Consider the following 22,190-nt stretch of genomic DNA (forward strand, 5'->3'; position numbering starts at 1 on the left):
AGTAGTATCGTATAGTGCTCCAAATATACACATATATCTAGACTTAGATTATCGGTCTGTCGCAATTCGCAAATTTTTTTTTAGTTTATATAAACGTTGTAATATAAAAAAAAATAGTCTTAAACCTTTGTGCAAGCCCGTCTGGGTACCTACTACCCACACATCAGATATATACCGCCAAACAGTAATACTGAATATATTACTGAATATATTACTAAGTATATTACATCATTAACTATTTAATAAAAATATTAACAATTTTTTTTGCTGCATATCATTTTTCTAAGAAAAATTCACTTACTGTGACTGGACAAAACTATTCCTTGGGTCGCCTTGCCGCTCAATTCTATTTAACAAAACATTATAATATCAAGGACAAAGGGTTTCGTGGAAATATACATATTATACGAGTACATAAAGTGTTCGAACAATGCATAAATACATCATGATGTAAAATAAAACATTAAGTTTCGATTTTATAATGAATATGCTACACGACCAATTAAAAACATTAGGATCTCAACAACAAACGGCGAATGTAATCTTTCAAACCCACACTTGTGTTTGTATACACACATTTGCGGTTTCCTTATCAGTGTAATACGCGCGGGGAAGTGCATGTGTGCGTGGGTGACGTCATGTACAATTGTCATCGACTCATCGCTATAATGGCTAACGGGCGCCACTCGGTCACTTGGTTCATTTCTGCGTAAAACAATTGTTCGTTGAGTTTCATTAATTGTAAATCCTAATACACTCATAACTAAGGATATTAAGGGGATTATGTCTTAATTAGGACTTGGTATGATATTTTTTTGCGCAATTGTAATTATTCCAAGCAAATACTTGAAAGATATGCGTAGGTTGTTCATTATTACGAAATCTGACACAAGAATATTGAGAACCTAACAAGTTTCGCTTTCACTGAACTTGACATAGGTCAAACGGCTGTGCGATGGCACTCAAAAGCCAAACAAACTGAGAGGACCGCTGATGTCATTTCCACCTGTCACGCGATCGTAAACCTTATAGTAGACGGCACGGCGGTGATTTTTTCTGTTTTCACGTATCAAACAAAAAGAATTGCTTTACACTTTTACCTTCCGCAAGATCGTTCCAAGGACAGCCCTCTTTCGGGTCTCAGGCCTCTTTTTCATTGGGAAGTGACACGCTTGGCCGCAAGACCTTGTACCTCCGCCCCTCGTCCCTTGGTCTGACGTCACCCGCGCCATCTTGCTTCAGTGACGCGTTGCCAAGCAACTCAGCACGCGCTACGTAGAGACAAAATGACACAAATCAATAAAGCGTAATTATATACTTTAAATATAAAAAATATAAGGAGAACACATTAGTCAACTAGTTTAACATAATGTTTAATTTAAAAATTTCGTGGCGAATGACTATTATTATATAACGTTATTACGATTAGAAACCACGTGTTAATTCCGTTCAGAATTTTCAACTAACTAAATATTTTCACACAGCATGTGTAAATATTTTTCTTAAAAAGCGTGAAAGAGATAAAAAATCTTAAGCTAATAACATAAACATTGTTAATGAAACGGTCACGTTTATTTTGTTACTCGTGATGGACGGTCTTATTTACATAATTTCTTATGAGTTATATTTAATCTATTTATTACATAAAGTATATAATGTAGTAATAGACTACTATTTAAATGTGATTCGACGTTATCAAAATAGTATCTAAGAGTAATAAAAACGTTTGAAGTAAATCAGTACTTCAAACGTTTTTATGAGTACGATGAGTTGTAATTAATTCAAGTATTTAAGATTATTGACGATCGAATAGACCCCATGACTGTATGTGGTGTGGTGTGGCCGGTAATGGTGATCTGCTTACATAGGATCCTCGAAACGCAACAGATCAATCCATGCAAATGCTGTAAAATAATGATGAGTCAGTAGTAACCACCTGGACGGGTACTGCACAAAGCCTACTGCCCTATATAGCTAGTACTAGTACAAATATTATATCTTTTGGTACGTATCTACTTACTATCATTAGTTAATACTTTTTAAAAGGAACGTATTCAGGCTTAAAAGGCAAAATGTTTTTGATCCAAGTTATATTAAACGTTTGAGGTGTAATTGTCCTAGGCAAGTCATATTTGTCTCTTGACTCTTAAAAAGGTGATAATTTGTCATTAATTCGAGTAAATTTTTGATTTCCAAATAAAAAAAACTACTTCCATATAAGAAGCCAATAATCACAATGTTTTTTGTTTATATTTTGGAAAATAATTAAATTTACCTTCAATACACATTGTAGATATTATTCTTAAAATCAAGTTGGCCCAAAGTCAATATTACTTTCACTACTGATTGGGCGAATTTGGCTTAATATTTTATTCCATATCAAGGTTTACAGGAAAGGAGATCATATATTTATTAAAATGATATATAAAAATTATCATTCATTATTTTGTAATCTGTTCTTGTCATTAATATTAAGCGGATATCAGATTATTAACTGTTTAATTAAAATATCAAATAATTTATATTTTTTAAGCATACCTTCATTAATTTAAGATACTAGTGGAGTGGGGGCGCAAGGCTTCTTAGTGATTAGTCGTCAATTGTTAGGAATAAAAATGTAACCTATGTCCTTCCTAGTGGATCAAATTTCAGGATCAATTCCTGAATCTCATTAAATACGGTTGTGACAAATATATTTCAAAAGCATAATTTGTAGCATAACGAAACTCTTACAAATAATGTAATTTGAATCCACCTGCATTGCAGGGCGCATTAAATAAAAAAGCAAAATTTAATATAAAAAAACAAACATTTAGCAAAAGTTCAACGATTTAATTACATGAACGCATATAGTTAACAAATAACAAAAAGAAATACTATAAGTAATAATTAAATAATAAAAGAGTAGTAAATCGAGTAATCAGCTATTTTTTAAAATAATCCATTTTATTCAATTAAAATAAATAAAATAAAATATTAATTCATTTTTAAAATCAGCATTAAAATCAATTACGTAGTTTAAAAGATGGAAGCGCAAAAACGTCGGAAAGCGACTTTGTTTTATAGTATGTAGAGAAACTAAAGAAATTGTAAATACCACTTAAGCATTTAAAATCATAAATGGTGCTTGTGCTTGTCCGATTCTTATGCAATATTCATGCATAAAAAGTCGTTACGGCATAAGTAGCAGCTACCGCATTTTCCAACCTATATTTTCTATGATTACACTTTTTCTTTGACACCCAACTCACCTCATTGAGTCGATTATTACCAGTGTAATATAATTTTCCACTATTGTCACATATTCCCGGTAATTTTACAAATTGTTAGGTTCAACTAATACTCTGATATATTATCACTGTAGCTGAAAGAACTTATAACGAATATCTTATAAAGAATTCACTAAGTGCATTGGCGTAATTTAGCATTTAATTGATACCATTATAAAACACTGCAGTTTTTTAAACTTAATTAATTACTTCAACTTTAATTACTTATTGAAGAATATCAAATAATATTTTCCGGATTTCCGCGGACTGTTAGTCGTTATTAGATTTCCCTCTCATTCGCCCTTACATTGGGATTTATGCGTGGGAGGAGGAGAGAGTGGGAGGCAGTTACACGTGCAATCTCGGCTTGCAAATGCACTAGAACCTCCCTTACATATATTTGCCTCTCGGTAATATTAAAATAAAACTAAAATTTCAATGTACATCAACTTACATCGTTAAATCGTCCTTTGTTAAGTAAAAACTGAATATTAATTATGAGGAATATGAATCACTTTCTTTGTTGAAATTTTCAACGATCTGCACTAATTTTTAAACAAAATGCATTTATTTACCCATTAAGTGGATTGATACAGTTTTAGTCACAAGTTTAAACGAAATATTTTATTTTAAACTATAATGTTTAGTTTTCTTTGTCGTCATTTTGCATTCCATAACCTTGTAGAAAAATATACTCGCTACAAAGAGCGGTTTTCATTGATACTATATTTAAATATACAAATAATAACCTGTTACGTTAGATTTTTTTAGAATGTGATTAAAATCACAAATTTAATCATCATTTCAACAGTAAAACCAACAAGCGTTGAACAAAGGTGCCCAATCTGAAACGCATATAACTAAACTAATGAATTACTTTGTATCGACCAGATACAGTAAACAAGCGATATTATCTTCCTGTAGATATACGAACACAATCGAATTTCAATCTGTTATGTGCACAAGTATCCTGACCATTTAAATCTACACCCACGAATGAATCTTAGTTCATGCGAACAAGGTTCAAAATGGAGTGCTTATTACGTTAGCGTGGGCGCTTTTTGCCCAGCTCCCCCCGCAAGGTCACGCGGCTAGAGGAGAGCGGGGAAAACAGGTGTTCATGAAAGGTGAAGAAATGATGCGGCGGAATTTGTTTGCGAACTAGTATCAAAGTTATCAAACAAAGACTAACGAAGCAAATAAGATATGATACGATTATTGATATTACGTAAACCTCGTAAATATTCCAGTGAAGGTGCGTAGATTTGAAAGTATATTAATAATTATGTTCATTCAAGAATTAATTGTTTCTATTAAAACAGGTTGCTTGTATCGAATAACGTTACTTATTAAATTATCTTATTATATATTATTATTCCAGGATCAGTTTGATGTAAAGCACGCACACATGAATAACACACACGTTTGAGTGTGAAATGGTTGTATATAATCTTTATCAATTAGTTAAAACCTATTCAAATGACTTGTGTCAACCAGACGCGGGCGTTTAGTTGTTTACAGTCTACTTACAGTCACAGCGCAAATCTACACGTACTCTAAGACAAGGTTGTCGTTTTAAAACCTCTCCCTCGTCATATTTAACTACTCGTCGACGCACTCTACCTTGTCATTTAGTTTTAATAAGTAATAGAAATATTTGAAGATCAGAAAATTAATTTCTACTTTCGTACAAAATCATGATACCATGTCATATACATACACAAAAATGGACAAAAATCTGCTCCTTATACTTTAAAAAAATATATATTACGATTTAAATTCCGAATATGTTTTAATATTCAAGTATTTATAAAATAATTGCTATGAGTATAATTAATCAAGAGCGCCTAAACTAAATAAGTATTTCGAATAAGGATAATGTTACCTTTGATGCTAATGCCCCGAGTATTAAAATAACTTAAAATATATAGGTATTGATCGAAACGAGGTTTGTTTTCTATAACATTACAGAATGTGTCAACACATTTTACTTGGTGAAACACACATAAAGCGAATTCCATTAACTGACCTGTCTCAACCAGAGTTTACGCCAAAAAAACGTTTTTCCGCCAATGCGGAACGAATCAGTGTGAAACAAAAGACTCGACTTTATTGAATGCACACTAACGTTCGTAATGATTATCTTAACAAATATTATAAATGTAAAAGTTTGTTTCTCATAAACATTGATATTCGAATCAAAAAGGTTTTATGTTATAAAACCTTATTTCAATTGATCGTACAAATGGAGGGTGAATGATATACTTTAGGTTATTGTCAAAGAATAACTTCGTATTTTGTTATATACTTCGTTCGGTTACATCGTACTATAATGAATGCGAAGTCGTATATAAAAACACTTAAACATGTACTAGACTATAGAGATATATGTGTTAGGTAAGTTATCGAATGCCCTAGTCCTTGGCTTGGTCTTGTGTAATGCCTATATTATAATAGTGTTACAATATTAGATTAAACGTCAACAGACATAAGTACTATGTTATGTTTGAATATAATTCTAACTAGATCATTAACAAAATTTATTTGAAATTATCGATGTTCTAATAATTACATTATTTGTATATGCGGTTTTAAATTGTTGTATATTTAATGTCCACTCATTTTAATACATCGACCAATTTCTTTAAATACTAATACCTCTCACTTTGTACAGGTATGTAGAACATGAAGGTACTACCTATATTATTTACTATTTAATTAGTAAAGAGGTAAATCAAAAGTAAGTTTATAGCCTACACATTTAGTTATAAATCGATATGTCAGACCATAAAATACTTATTTAATTCATCATATAATAACTACCAATGTAATCTACAAATAGAATATAAATCAATATGAATCACTGTATTTAAATATTCTTTTATATTTAAATAGTATACCGTTCGACGCGTGAACGTCACAATTCCCTGAAAAGCGTAGGCGTCGTAACACCCACGTACGTTTCAATAGCACTTTGAACATTAAAAACATGTCGAAAACCTAAATAATACATTTATTTCCACTTTTTGCAATTATAAAATATAATATAAATTTATTCTATATCAGAATTATTGATAAAAATATAATAATACGGTATGAGAGTGATCTCTTCCAGAAAACCTTTGTGTGTAAGATCTGTTTAATAAAGAAGAAATTTTGAAATAAAAATAATTATATAATAGAACATATTAAATCCCTTCTAGAAGTTATATCATAATTTACTTAATATGACTGTTTATTATGTCATTATTATGATTCCGTTTAAAATAATTGACGTATATTACCGATAGGTCTATCGATTTTTACAAATCTAAGATCCATTAAAATCTCTGATTAAAGGTCTAAAATTAGTAATATATATATAGAATGATAAAAAACATTTAATTAAAGAGTCAAATAACCATCCATAAATTGCTCGTTGTTTCGTGTTTTTGTGTATGACGTAAAGATCTGATGATGAGATTTTATATTTTTAACTATAAAAGTATTTTTAGACTATTACAATGCAAATCTATTGCAAAATTATACATTTGTAATTAAAAAATTCATAATTAGCTTTCAGAATTAGCTAACTTTTGTTTCTAAAAATAAAATCGCATACAGTGAATGATTTATAGAGGCGTCCTTGTAAATATTTTATCATTGCAAAAAAAAAAAACTTTCCGCAAACACATTTTACACGGGGTCATTGTTGTATTTAAAATGTAAGGTAAGGTAAAAAAGATGAGGCGTGTGACCTTTTCATAATTTTCCGCTTGTAATATTTAAAATTATTAATTTCATCGTTATAATTAAAGTTGTAATAATTGAATACTTTTCACCTTAAATTTATTACAATATTTTTCATTCTGTCATGTTTCTAAAACAAAAGTATCCGTTTATAAAATTAAATACCATATAAATACTTTAAACTATTTTATTACATTCGTATGCTTTCTTTATTATAAATCCGGTTGGTAATAACAATATTTTTGCCTCATAAATTAAAAAAGAAATAAACGTATCTGAAATCACGGCACGTTAAGTAAGATTTACCGTCACTCATATAAAGCATTTGATAATGCCTGATTAAACGCAAATGCCACGTAACAAGCCACCTATAAACACAGTGACCTGACACCCTCTCCCCTACTCACCCTTTACTCACACACTGACCGCCACATCTATATGTGCTCAGCTAAGTGCAAACATGCAACGTAATGCGTGACCGCCAACTCACACATGCGAGAGTGAGGGAAACTGGGCAATATGAGTCTGAACAAAAAGAGGAAAATGCAACACAAATAAAAAACACATAACGTTTTACTTGTTGTATACGAGTGGCTGGCTTAGTTACAGACATATATTTTGAGAAGGATAAAATATTTTAAATCATTTTATCTGTACCACCGTATGACCACGTTTTTAAGTTATCAGACGTTTAATATACAAAATAAGAGACTGGTTTTATCAAACATTACCGTTAACCAGTTTTAATTACAGTTAACTGAGATCATGTTGAATTAATATAATTGAAATTTCAATTTATTGAATTATTGGAATTATTGGAATTAAATCGATTATTTTGTTTATTAACAGTCTGTGACTTCTCTTTGCTTCGCTATAAGAGGTTTGTAGTTGCCACTACAATGTTCCACTGCCAGTTGCTATACTGCTCTACAAGTGGCTGGATCTCGTCTCACTTTTGTAGGCTGCCTCACAATTTCCTTTAGTTACAAACCTATATTATATACACAAATTCAGTATTTAATAACATAACGCTAGTCTTGATTTCAACACAAACATTTCGTGAAAAAAAATTCAGAATTAGATAAGAACATTTATATCATGTTATGTTGTGTTATTATTATGTATAGATTTCATTTATTTTATCTCTCACCCTTATTTGTTGTCCTACTTACGATCGGTGGTAGTTTTTAATTTGACGAAATATTTTAATTTTTTTTAATTTTTAATCTGTTTATGTGATGAATGTTTTGTGGGTACTATATGGGTATGAGTGGATTGTTCTTACTTTTGGTTCGGTCAACCACCAATAAAAAATAATTGTTGTAAAGTATGATGTAAGTTACTATAACTTTTTAAATAGTAAATAATACTATTATATGACATTGTAACATTCTGTATTCATCGCTCTCATCATAGCCCACTTCTTGTCAGAAATCGCTTGTCGATTAGGAAAAATTTAGGTCATGGGGGCTGACTGTGGGGGTCATTATGCAAATTTATCACCTACCGCTCATGGATTCGTGAATGTTGACAGTATCGCCATGTTTTATTTGATTAGGGCTAATAGATGAGCTCAGACTATTTATTTGAAACGAAATAAATGTACTTTTAATTTTTTTTTCTAAATCATCAGTTTTCGTTAGTGGTAGAGTGTAGTTTGTTTACGGAAATACTTCTAATCGTGTTACTTTCTCACAAGTGCCCTTGGAAATCTCGTTTTTAATGTACATTTTTATATATTTAAGTTCGATACTATATAAATCAAATAAAAAGACTTAAAAGTACTAAAAATACTTTCGTTTATTTGTCTCACGCATGTAGGTTGTATATTTTTCCGCATATTTTGTGAATTAATATTAGGTTTAATTAAAAGTTACCTTTATGTTAATAGTACTAAAATGCACTATCGTTTGCCAACAGATAGCTGTTGACGTCCGTAGAAGCAGCCAGCCGCCCGGCCACTGTCGTTCTCCCCCCGCTCCTCAAACCCTCTCCAAGATTGCTGCCACCATGGGTCGGAAGAAAATACAAATATCACGGATCACGGATGAACGGAATCGACAGGTTGGTAACAAAATATTATATGTCTTAGGCCTTCGATTGCGAACATACATGAAATATAGACATCGTTTTAAGTAACCCTAAGAAATACTTTCATTTATCTTGTTTAAGTAACTAAATAATATTAAGGTTTTCTTACGATGTTATCCTTCACAATCGACTACACTAATTAAGCACATGAAAATTCAGTAGTTACCCGACCTTGTTACCCGATCTTCGATTCAGCTATACGTGTTCTAACCATTGAACTTGTTGGTTCAAACTTCATTTAAACTCATATTTTAAAGCACAAACAGTGAGAGAGGTACGATATTATCAAATACAGTTTTAGCTTTAAATTATTCACAAATGCTGTCTTTTAAAATGTATTTATTACGCATAATATGTAACTTTGGTAAATAAGGCCATGTAATGCAGTTGAAGAAGATAACACTGATGCCTTTACAAGTATACATTCTTCGGTTAGTACGACACAACATTGTAGTCGTTCAATATGGAGCATAAATCAAGTAGAATAAAAATATGAAAGAGAGATATTTATTATTTATTTAAAAGTTAATTTATTAATTAAATAATTTAGTTCAAAAATCGAAATCTGTCATAGAAAACATTATATCACTTTGACGTTTGTATTTAAATTTTTATCCAAACCTATGATACTGGAAAACAAAAAAATAACATTTTAAATTTAATGTTCGTAATTTAACCACGATTATATATATTATATCTAAAAATAATATTTAAAGCGGATCGCAACTTTGCAAAAACATAAAAAGAGGAAATAAACCATTATTAAACCTGCATACAATATAAATAGTAATAAATATAATAAATATTGGATAACATAACATACATTACTCTGATCCCAATGTAAGTAGCTAAAGCACTTACGTTATGGAAAATGAAAAGTAACGACGGTACCACAAACACCCAGACCCAAGACAACATAGAAAACTAATAAACTTTTTCTACATCGACTCGGCAGGGAATCGAACCCGGGACCTTGGAGTGGCGTACCCATGAAAACCGGTGTACACACTACTCGACCACGGAGGTCGTCAAATAAATAAATCTATTTTATAATCATAATTATTCGCTCGCGTTTTAGGGCTGCTCTCTACGTGATCGGCTTAAAAAAGTAACTTTTGTCTTTCATTGGAATTCAAGCTTGCTTCGTACCAAATTTCATCAAATTCGGTTCAGTGGTTTGGCCGTAAAAGAGCAACAGACAAACAGACAGAGTTACTTTCGCATTACAATATTTTAAATATAAAATTTCAGTATCTGAGTCCTTAAAGAGGTTTACTAGTATGCTTTATTGTACAGTTATATCAACTTGGCTGGCGAGAAAATTTGTATGGGCGTTTATCATGCGAAATTAACCAAATGTATAACAGATACCTACACGGTAGCTTTTGTTGGTTTAAGGCAGTTTATTTTATTACATAATAAAATAAAGAGCGTAATGAAAATCAAAACACTAGTATTTCTGAGATATTACAAGCTATTTTAATAAAATCATGATAAACAACATTGGATGCATTACAACCCTACCGGCGAAAAACGCTTAGCTTACTTGTTTATATCTCCCTAAAAAGGGGTTAACCCCTACTTCTATCCAAGCAAAGTCGTCCTAGCTAGGGCCTTGCAAGCTTAAACAGCGATTCATTTAGGTAAAGTTACACTTACAAATTACCAATAAAGACAGTTCGCAAAATAACAAATAGTAAAAATTAAAACGTAAATTACATACAAGGTTGTTAAAGGGTGAAAATAATGACCTTATTGGTCTGACCTAACAGATGGACATATCAGCAGAACGCGCGGCTAACATTATCGCTAGGGACAATGACCGCTCTTGCTTGTAATTTATTAATTATACAACTACATACCCCTGTCCAGTCTCCACTGAGCCATAAAGCTTCTTCGAGCTCGCTTAATTATTATAAAAAGCCATGGTGGGAGGAGGTCAAAGCTGATTGGTTTAATGTGAGCATCAGACGGCTGAAATGTTTGTTGCGAAGGTCAATTTGCATTTTGCAAGTGCTAAACTAGAATGTAGGTAATAGCGCGTAATGTGAAACAACTTGTATTTAATTAGTTGTTATTGTGAAATGCTTCAATACATTTTAAGCGACATTATACGTTACTTACATTGTCTTTAGCTTGTGATTTAAGCTGTTTTATTCTCGAATCGATAATTGCATCGGATTACAGCCACGTAAATGAAAAAAAAAAACAATGCAATAAAACTACTTAATATATCGCTGTTTTGAGTTAAAATAACCAACCGACCAATTATGGGAAGCTTACGCTACTGGTGAAATAAATGAACACTTATTAAATACCCTCTACATAAACATACCTTATATTGACCCTAATATATACTAAGTTCATATTATTAAATACTAAATTTAATACCTTTTGTGACGATGATGATGTCGTCCTGATCGAGTTCTGAAGGGAGACGTACGTAGGGCATATTTTAGTGCACAAGTGTGTGCGTACTTCATACATCATTCCGAGCTGTTACTGAAAATTTTTCAATAAAAAAACCAAATAACGGACTATCGGCTTGACCTGAGATTTGACCCCAGGAACTCGGGATATGCGGCGTCATTTCTAGCCACTAGAACAACGAGGCAGTATCTTATACCTATGAAACTTGGATATTATTGTTCGAAGCTTTGTATATTTGTTATAGGTACCTTAGTAAAGACTTCCAATATCGTACAATCGGTGGCATATCGGATGTTATATTACAAAAATACTTAAAGAGATGCAACGCACACCAAGCTAGTTAGCTCATAATATAATCAATTCGACGATAAAAATGTTTCGTATGATAAAATGGAAAACAGGAAACATAATTGAGAGCGAACTGAGGATATTGATTGTATTTTAGAAAATAATATTTTTAAAGAATATTTTATAATACCATATTTATTCACGGAAATTAAAAAAATATTTCATCAGATAAATATAATTTATTTAATTTCGAAAGATTTACAGTTTGTTTTTATTGCGTTATACTTTGCAATAATAATTTAATTGCTTAACTTAATGAATAATTTATTTTTAATAATTAAATACAATTACATCTGAAAATTAAAAAATATTAAGTAAATACCTAATTTTTGGCTGTAGACAGTCTACCCTGGGCGTTGAAATCATAATTAAAAAACCTACACTTAAAAAAGATAATACAAGTTAAGCTGAAACAGAAAATATGTACTAAAAATGTTTGGAATAAGTCATAAAATTCCAGCCAAATTAAATGTTTGGTTCGCGTTTTCATCCGCGTTATATTTTGATCGGTATTTATAGCAATCACTTTCAATAAACGAATATTTCTAAAGCAGTTTTTTTTTCACATCACACTGGCAGTTTCACAGTTAACTTCATGTTATCAATACACTCTCCAACTTTATAATAAAATTTAACTTCATTTAACTAAACGTACATACATATATAACAGGTCCAGCTTATAATTACTCATTTAAGTGTCCGTGACCTAATAAATTGAGAGCGATAACTTTCGACGCCGTTTTTAATACAATAATTTCTTTGTATACATACAGTACGCGCTGTTTATGAACTTGCACGACACATTCATAATTTTTGTCCTCATAATATTTTCTGGCCTTTAAATTGTTCCGTGAAACTGTATTGTAATTTAATCATTTTGATTTATTATACATAGTGTTGAAAGATATCAAAATGATATTAATAAATTTTATAATTAAAACTGTTTAATATTGTTTCATTGTAAACAACAATGTAAAATGATTTACACGTAGTATATATAGGAAGAGTATATTAAAATAGACAAATAAAAGTGTTTCATTAATCGACTTTTGCTCCATAAGTAATCAATGAGCAAATTACTACATAACACTTTTCATTGTTTCGTACAACGATTTCTTAACAAAAATATTTATTGTTGTTGATATAATAACACGTTAATGAAGTCAATAAAAGTAAGTCTTACATATTGAAATATTAAAATGCAACTAAAACGTTAAACAGCTCGCAAATGTCAAATTCTATTTTTTTGCATCATTATTCTAACTAATATTCTCAATATGACAATGAGTTTGTCTTTAACGATTTCACGTTATAATAATAATTACTCAATCGATTATCATAAAATGTTGCAGACACGTTGTCAGGAGTATAAACACATAATGCCCCCCTCTAACGCGACGACAAATCCACGAGCGAATGAATATGCCATATATGGCCAATTTTTTCCAATAATTAAATTCTTATTTTAATTTTTATGCTTGTAGATTTACAGTATGCGCTATACTAAACCGTCCTGTGTAATTAGAAGAAGTTTAAAATTAATATGAATATTAATAATCAAATATAAGAAAATAATCAGTTTTCCTTTCCTGTTAAATATAGTACAAAATAACAGTAGCGACATATTATGTTCTTGAAATTCCAATAATCCATATAATTTTCTGAATAAAACTAGTAAATTGGATTCGGAGTATCAGTGAATTAAATTCATTCAGGGATTTACGTTAAATATAATATAAATATAGAAGAACTATAAACAACCATATGTTACTATAAAATACATACAAAATAATATATCTTTGTTTTAAGTGCAATATATATCTTCTGCTAAATAATTCAACTCTTAATTTTCAGGTGACTTTCAACAAACGTAAATTCGGTGTGATGAAGAAGGCGTACGAGCTGAGCGTCCTGTGCGATTGTGAGATTGCACTGATCATCTTCAGCTCCAACAACAAACTTTACCAATATGCTAGCACGGATATGGATAAGGTAAGATTTCGTAAATATTGAAAAATCTAGTGTTATTTTATTCCGTTAGCAAAACCCGGCAGATATTGCCCTGTCTGTATACCAATAGGCGAACAACGATGGGTACAGCGCCACCTAGTGACAAGTTACAACAAAACGGATAGTATAATATCCTCCTTGAAAATATTACACCTATGTACCAACTTTTATGGCAGGCGGTTAAAACCATGTCCTTGTCACCGATGTCCTTTAATACTTATAAAATTATACGATATAATTTGTGATTACAAACTTAAAGAAAATATTTATAACGACCAATAATAACACAATTTTATTTTAAATTTAATGTTAAATTCCAGATATAATTAATTAGTATAAAAATAAAATTAATTTATTTATGAATAATGTATTTTTTTACGCTTAATTGTATTTTAATTATCATTTATCATGTATATAAACAAGAACAATTTTAAAACCATTTAAAATAAGTGTACAACAGTAAAAGTGTTATATGTATGTCTTAAAAAGGTGTTAATTATTTAATTGTATAGATATGATTTTTACTACCTTGAAATTATTAAACTCATTGCAATTTAATTAAATTTTAATCGTTTCAATACACTATCACTAAAAGTTGATACATCAAATTTAATATTATAAAGGAGTTTATTACCTTAATAGCAAATAAAAACATTGCAATTTAATATAAACAAGATAATTAAAAAAAGGAGAATATATTTCTTTCTAAGATTACATCAGAGACGAATACAATATAGGTACAATATAACTTCAATACATAAAAAAACTACGAATGGTGTTTCTTTTTAAACAATAATCTCATAGAAATTTCCTGCAAACAACAATGCAAAGTTTCAATTTAATCGGATGAATGATGTGTGAACACAGAATAAGAACATTATACACAAGATATTTTAGATAAAACTGGAAACTATTAATAAAAACCTACACTAATCGTAGACAGTTAGACGTATAGCCGTACTAGCTAATGAAGAAAATTACGATTGCATATCGATTGAAATCGATTTTCCACATTTGTTCAATACGCGTCAACGATTTTATGAGTATTCGAAAAAAAATCCAGAATAATATTCCGATAATAAATTTCCAGGTGTTACTGAAATACACGGAATACAACGAACCGCACGAGTCCCTGACCAACCGCAACATAATCGAGGTACATTAAGTACGGCGTCATCTGTGTGCCCGTGATCGCAATGCAATGTCCATGCAAACTTGACTTATCCAATTAACAGCGCTTATACTCACAAACAAACCTAATACAACCATGTGTTACTAAAACAAACCCAAAAATATTAATAAAACTCCAGTTAGATAACTAATATCGATACAGTAGATATCCCCAGTATATAAAATCGATGTTGTGAAATTCACTTTTATATATACCTATAGAAATATAAATAGATAAACACCACCGAGCAGCATGTATGTTTATTTCCTGTTAGAAAAAAAAGATGAAGTACAAAACACCAGACACCCAGTTTCATACTAACAGTTTATGACCGGCCACCCCAAATATTTATGTTATTTTTTCCTTGCAGCATGGGTTTTATAAATATTTTTGTGTTTATTTGAATTAAGCGCGCCTACCTGACTCCGAGATTCGATAAGGGTATAGTCAGTGTTGTAACATTGCATTCGACACAACACACAAATGTACGCTAAAAAGTTTTCACGTATAACTTAGTAGTTAGTGCTTTGTAGTTTTGTGATAGATGGCACATTTCTACCCTCTTCTACATACTGGCAGAAGCAATTATTTTGCAAATCGAATATCGAATCGTGTTTGAAACTAACAGTGTGTACAGAGGGTGATTCTAATATGTAACTGAGTTTTAAATTGCATGACAGTCATACATATTGGATTTATAATTTGGGCTCGTCAAGCCACCTGAGCTGGTTTCGCTGACACTTACAGGCACTAACAAAGAAAGAGCATAAGAACGGAGTGATGTCGCCTGACAGCCCAGAAGCAGAACCGGAATATAACCTGACACCACGGACCGAGGCAAAGTATTCAAAGATAGACGAGGAATTCCAAATGATGATGCAACGAAACCAATTGAACGGCAGCAGAGTCGGAGTCGGCGTTACCGGGAGCAACTACAACTTACCTGTCAGCGTACCAGTCGGAAATTATGAACAGTCACTCTTGCAAGCTAGTCCACAAATGCACTCCTCTATCAGTCCACGGCCATCGTCTTCAGAAACCGATTCAGGTAAATGTGAATTATGTACAAATACAAATTAATAAATAGCTGAAAATTCTGAAAATGAAGTTATTTGATCAGTTCTTAATTTTACGTAATAAATTTTAATATTGAAATTTCTAAGCATCTTATAAATAATCTATTTATATATTTCAGTTTACCCAAGCGGCGGAATGCTAGAAATGTCAAACGGTTACCCAGGAGCCGGCTCGCCACTCGGCGCGGGCTGTACACCTTCGCCCTCCCCCGGACCTTCCCCCTCACCACACCGACATCCGCACAAGCCACACTCACACGCACCACCGCCGCACCATTCGCCCCGTCACAACAACCTGCGCGTCGTTATACCTAGCTCCATGCCACCACCGCAAGACGATATATCTTACACTGGAGAGGTGAGTTAAAAACTTTTTAGTGTTAATATTATATCTCTAATTATATTAAAGGCAGTTAAATCAACCACCCGACAAACCTTACTTAGTTTTTTAAGTATGCGGGGTCAGTCATGTATCTTCAATGAGTATATCGCTTGAGTTACGTTAGAGATAGTTTGGCAATAGATCTCATGACAGGGTAAGGGGTTCCTGCACCTGCACCAAAACATACCAGCCAAAAAAAAAATTATAAAGATAGAATTCAATTGCAAACATTCATTTGCTTGGAATCTTTCTTTTGTTATGGTAATGGTTGACAAAAAAAACTAAAGATTATAATAATTATACAAGTATAATATGATATGAATATATAATTACGGAATATTTTTAATGAACTATGTGTTTTCATTTCTTTTCGGCGAAGATGTTAGTCTAATTATAGCATTGTCTGTTCCAGACACCACTAAGCTACTCAGGACTCGGCAACTTCGGCGGACCACAGGACTTCAGCCTGAGTTCGGACATGGGCATTGGACTGACGTGGGGCGCGCATCAACTGCAGACTCTACAACACAACAGGTACATGTCTGTGCCCAATTTTGATACATTTTTTTTGCTTAATAAAATAATGCTTATAAATTCAATTACTCTTGTATTAATGCAATAGACACAGTTGTCTTTCGGTATATGTTTAATCCATTTAATATAAACTAAATCGACAAAATACGTAGGAAGTAATAAGGCCATCATGTTGTATATAAAAAATATATGCTTCGCCGAGACAGCGTAACGCTGCCGTGACCAGGATTCGAACCTGGGTTACTACGGCCACAACGTAGGGTCCTAACCACTAGACGATCACGGCTATCGAAGCTGATATTAAGATCTTTGAAATTTGTCTGTATATAATTCTTATAGCCTCTAGCTTGTAATTTCACGGTCAGTTGACTTTCAATTTAATGGTTGACTATATAGATGTTGTCCATTTTGGAACAAAACAATGTTGGCGTAAAATTATAATATGCTTATAACAATCGCTATTTACTTGAAATAATTATTTTTTCCTTGAATTAACGCAACCCAATGAAAAAGAAATTAAAGTGTAATTAAAAAATATTACTACAAGTACAAACAATACAATTTGTTGACATGGGTCGATACCTAGGTTTTCTGTAGACTTTTGAGCGATATATAAGCTAGCAATGCTGGTTTAAATGCTCCGTCACAATTTTTGATACTTCTTTCAAACTCGAATACTATTTACATAAATAAGCAACCCTTAATATTAAGATTGAAAAGTCTCCATTGAACAATCTCATTACCAAATACAAAACTTTTTTGTGAGATCAATTGAAATCTTTAATATATTCTTCGTGTACGGATGTCTATATGAATATAAAAATATTAAGGTGGATATAAAAATTTCTCCTAATCATAGATATAACTACAGAATTGCTACTACAATTCGCCTTACAACCAGAAGTTGCATTCAGCGTAACGAAATTCGTTACGCACGATTACGTCTTGTTTATTTCTTGTTTACCATTGTTAAAAAGCAAAAAATAAAGCATTAAAGCTCTTTTAATTCTGCCATTTATTATAACCACAATATATTATGGTGAAATTAATTTACTTCAAGTTTCCGTAAACTTGAAAAGAGCCTATCGATCGCCACCCATGGGTGTCATTGGATCCGAATAAGAGATTTTTGTTAAGCGCATTCAATGATTAAATTCTTTGGCTCCTCAAAACCCCGTTTCTGTCAAAGTGTCCGTACAGTAATGACCATTCCTTCAGCATAAGCATTTCAAAGAAGGATTGGTTTCAGGCGAATAGCCAGAGTTTAAAGTGTGTCAGATCCAAATTAAGTGCCGATTCCAAATTAATAGGATAGACCAATAAATTTCACTTTAATTAGACAAAAAAATATTTAAAATAGAGGTTCGCCGAGGCAGCGTTACGCTACCGTGACCTGGATTCGAGCATGGGTTATTAAAACAAGTGAATTAAACGAAACTTGAGTAATAGAAGTGAAGATATATTTTTTAAATACATTTTCTAATCTATCATATATTTTAATGATTTAGTATCTATTGCATTAATATTGTAAAACTAGCTAGTTGTATTTGTCTCTTAAGTCAGATTTGAAACATTGGTTTTGCTAAAATTATTGTTATTAGTTATACAAATTAGACGAGATTAATAATTTCTTGTTCTCAACAGAAGCAGCCTGCCAGTGCTAGGCGGAGGCACACCACCGCCCGCTGCATCGCCTAGCAACGTGAAAATTAAAGCTGAGCCCGTGTCACCCCCACGTGCGCCTGACCACATGCATCGTGCGCCCGCGCCACAGCCCGCGCATCTGTCTGGAGGCATTGATGGTAATTAAATAGTTTATTCCTTCCACTTACGTAATAAATGCAAAACATCTTAATAGGAGAAGTCGGAGTATTGTATTTGATATCACTTCTAGAAATAGGAATTTGCCTAATTTTACACGCTCCTACCTGACTGCGCTTTGATAAATTTATCTAACATATAAAAATTGTATATTTTTTTCAATTATAGGATCAGTCACGTCAAGTAACATGGGCTCGCCGGCCGGGCAAGACATGAGGCACGCCAACACCGTCCCACTAGACTACGAGCAGCCTCATACAAAACGGCCGCGGATCGAAGGTTGGGCCACATAGCTAGGCTATGAGGCCTTCGGTTCCTACCCGAGGCCCCTCCACCCGCACTGCTAAACGGCCCAGGCTAGGTCCAGGGCCACGCACCTCCAAGCCCAACAAACGTGGCTGCAAATCCTCCATCGAGCTTTCGGTACTATACCGTCCTGGTCTACACAAAATGCTCTTTTCCTCGTAAGGATTAGACAATCAATCAAAGAACAATTCGGAAGATGTTTAAATGGTGCGGTTATATTGAAATATACATTTGTTATTGGAATCTTTGGAGTCATCAGTCCTATGGAAAAGGGCAGATTAGTACTACGCTGTCTTCAAACCTTCGTTTCCTGTAGATGTCGATGTTGATTAATTGTTTATATTCACAACCCTTCTATGATACGTAATTATTAATGTAATGCACATGCAAGTACACTAAAGAGTAAGGATTAATGTTTAAATTAAGTACAACTATGTGTTATAGATGCAACCCTGATCAATTTTAAACTTTAAACGTATCTAGATAGAATTCAATTTCCCTTGTAAATAGCGACATTATATGTGCAATCCGTGCCATTATCTGTTTAGCTTATAGTCAATTAGTTATAGTGGAAACAAATTCTGAAGTTCGGTGCGTGAACTGTTACGAGCAGCCGGAGGGCGTGTTGTGCGCGACAAAGTGACCGCAGTAACGTGCGAGTGCGTTGAGAACTAAACTGACTGTTGACTTTGTGTTAGTGTTTTAAAGTTTTTTTGTGCCATTTTAAAATATCATTAGTGCGACATCCGAACTTTGAATCTTTGTAAATTAAGTAAGCGTAGCGTCATCACAGAAGATAATAAGTTATGTATTGGAAAATGTACTTTATCTATTGACATATTTATACATGAGAATCATAATGATATTTACATAATATGTATACACGTCCCGTTAGGAACGAATGTTATGTAATGTAAGTAGGTAAAGTTAGGTAGAGATGACTATATAAAGGTACCACACGAAGCTTTAAAATTCTTATGATAACACTCGCACTCTAAGCAGTCTTGTAAGTAAACACGATTCTATTTATACAAATTTAGAACTCCTATTAAAATTTAGAAATCATCACTTGAATATTAATTTGTCTATGAATTAAACTGAAATATAAAAAAAATATATAAAATCAAATTTATTTCTTTATTTAGAATGTGCGGGGGTGTCTAATTTTCAGACCAAAAACCAAGTCAATTTTGAATATCATTGTAAAACAGTACTTCTAAAGTACCCATGTTAGTGTTATATATTAGTGGCTATTATTGGTTGCTATTGAAAAATGAAGCTTGTTGTTAGTAAAAAAAAAATATTTTGTTAATGTGATCTGAAGTGTTACATTAAAAATCGTATTTTAAATAGTCCTCGACACACACTACATGTTAATGATGTTAGCTTTACTCAAACACAGAAATATATTTATCACTAAATCATACATATTTTCGTAAAGCACTATTAAGTCACAAGCCACCCTATTTTTAGATCATGTTATATAAACATTAAAACATAACGGATTTCCTCATTATAATATCGTTGTTACCTAGATATCCAAAACGACCACGTAATACTGTAATTGTTCAAATGTTTCGAATTATACTTTTAAATCATAATCTAATACTTGAATTTGAAGAAAATATATTTCTCATTTGAAATGTTTAAAATCTCTTAAATTCACGTATTAGGTCCACCCTCATATCTCCTCACTGTAGTTGCCTTACTCACAGTGCCTAAATGTACCATATTTTACCAAATTTGTATCGTACTATACGTTTTGTGCATCGATTTTTTCACATCCTAATATTTATAAGTATTTACAATATATAAATATATATCTATATATATATAAATGTTAATATTTGCAATTGCAAAACTGTTTTCATTTGCATACATAACAATGTGTTTGGACATGTTTAATTGATTTATATCATTGTACAAAATGTAAAGAATTATTTAGTGTTAGAATAATAGGTGGAAATATATAATCGTCAACCGTATTCGATCGTTAGGAAAAATAAATTAACAATTTCAATGTTACTGTTAAAATAAAACAACTATTAATAAATAGAAGAATATGCTTAATTCTTCAAATCACAGTAACAAAATGTTATTGTATATTTGTTAAAATTTGTACAGGGAAGTACTCAGTTTAAAGTTCAAAAGTCTGAACGAATAATAATTGTATTTTCGCATTGTAAAATATTATACACAACTAGTTGTAATACGAATTAATATTTTATTACCGGAGCATAATAAACGTTGGCCCTTGTTTGAGGGAGTATATTCGTACACCGTAAAATAATGTTTAGTCTAAAATTGTTAATGTGATATCAATACACTGCACTGTTACAAATATCGAGTTTCAAATTCTAAAATTGCGTTATATCCATTTGTGATCGTTTTCGATCGTTCGTTCCTAATTGTTCCTTTCAATGAAAAGTTCGAGTGCTTTATTTGTTGAAATTTGCTCAACCGTTAACATTTGGCCATTAATCCGTATTTCAAGGATTCATTTATGTTTTCTTTATCTTACTAAAGTAGTTAATTCTTTATTGATTTCTCAAATCAACTTACAATCATCTTTACTATTTGAATAAAATTGAATAAAATAGCGAACATATGAGGAAAATTCAATGTTGAAATGAGAAATCATTCAAAGACTTGCAACCCCATTCCCCCATAGATTGTTTAGTGAATTAGATACAATACACGTTGTTACCTAAATACCTATCACAATTGATTGCACTGATCATGTTGTAAAACAACACTTATGTATAAAATTCAGTAAAAATGTTTTAAATATTTTTCGTGTAGTAGACTTAGGGACAATACTTTGTTTGTCTGTTTATGTGAGTCGTTCACTTATTATAATAATGTCTGATAAGAGATAACTATGTCGATTGCACTTTACGTAATTTATCGACTTTCTTGTATAAAAATATATCATCTGTAAGCTGGTATTGGGAGCATTATTTCCGAGGTTGTGAGCTTTGCTATCGGGAATGATTTCACTTTATAATTAATATTTAAATATA

The 22,190-nt window shown here is 31.8% G+C and overlaps 1 protein-coding gene and 1 non-coding gene across 10 annotated transcripts in view; one reads left to right on the plus strand and one right to left on the minus strand.

The window, feature by feature from the left end:
• Positions 1-22,190, plus strand: part of LOC125066599 (myocyte-specific enhancer factor 2) — a 151,599-nt gene that overhangs the window by 116,856 nt on the left and 12,553 nt on the right. For 3 of the 9 annotated variants that reach the window (XM_047674766.1, XM_047675386.1, XM_047675303.1), the window contains 8 exons: positions 8,919-9,062; positions 13,722-13,859; positions 14,968-15,033; positions 15,796-16,096; positions 16,244-16,482; positions 16,904-17,046; positions 18,685-18,842; positions 19,030-20,958. In XM_047674766.1, the coding sequence (XP_047530722.1) occupies positions 8,919-9,062; positions 13,722-13,859; positions 14,968-15,033; positions 15,796-16,096; positions 16,244-16,482; positions 16,904-17,046; positions 18,685-18,842; positions 19,030-19,154 (1,314 nt within the window). In that variant the 3' untranslated portion in view covers positions 19,155-20,958. Of the gene's footprint in view, positions 1-8,918; positions 9,063-13,721; positions 13,860-14,967; positions 15,034-15,795; positions 16,097-16,243; positions 16,483-16,903; positions 17,047-18,684; positions 18,843-19,029; positions 20,959-22,190 lie in introns of those variants that run through there. The other 6 variants (XR_007119693.1, XM_047674894.1, XM_047674977.1 and 3 more) reach the window with 6 other exon arrangements.
• Positions 17,255-17,326, minus strand: Trnah-gug. Its single transcript has one exon. It is a non-coding gene; the product is annotated as a tRNA-His (tRNA).

Source organism: Vanessa atalanta, chromosome 1 (assembly GCF_905147765.1).
Source record: "Vanessa atalanta chromosome 1, ilVanAtal1.2, whole genome shotgun sequence".
In the NCBI taxonomy this organism is placed as follows: domain Eukaryota; kingdom Metazoa; phylum Arthropoda; class Insecta; order Lepidoptera; family Nymphalidae; genus Vanessa; species Vanessa atalanta.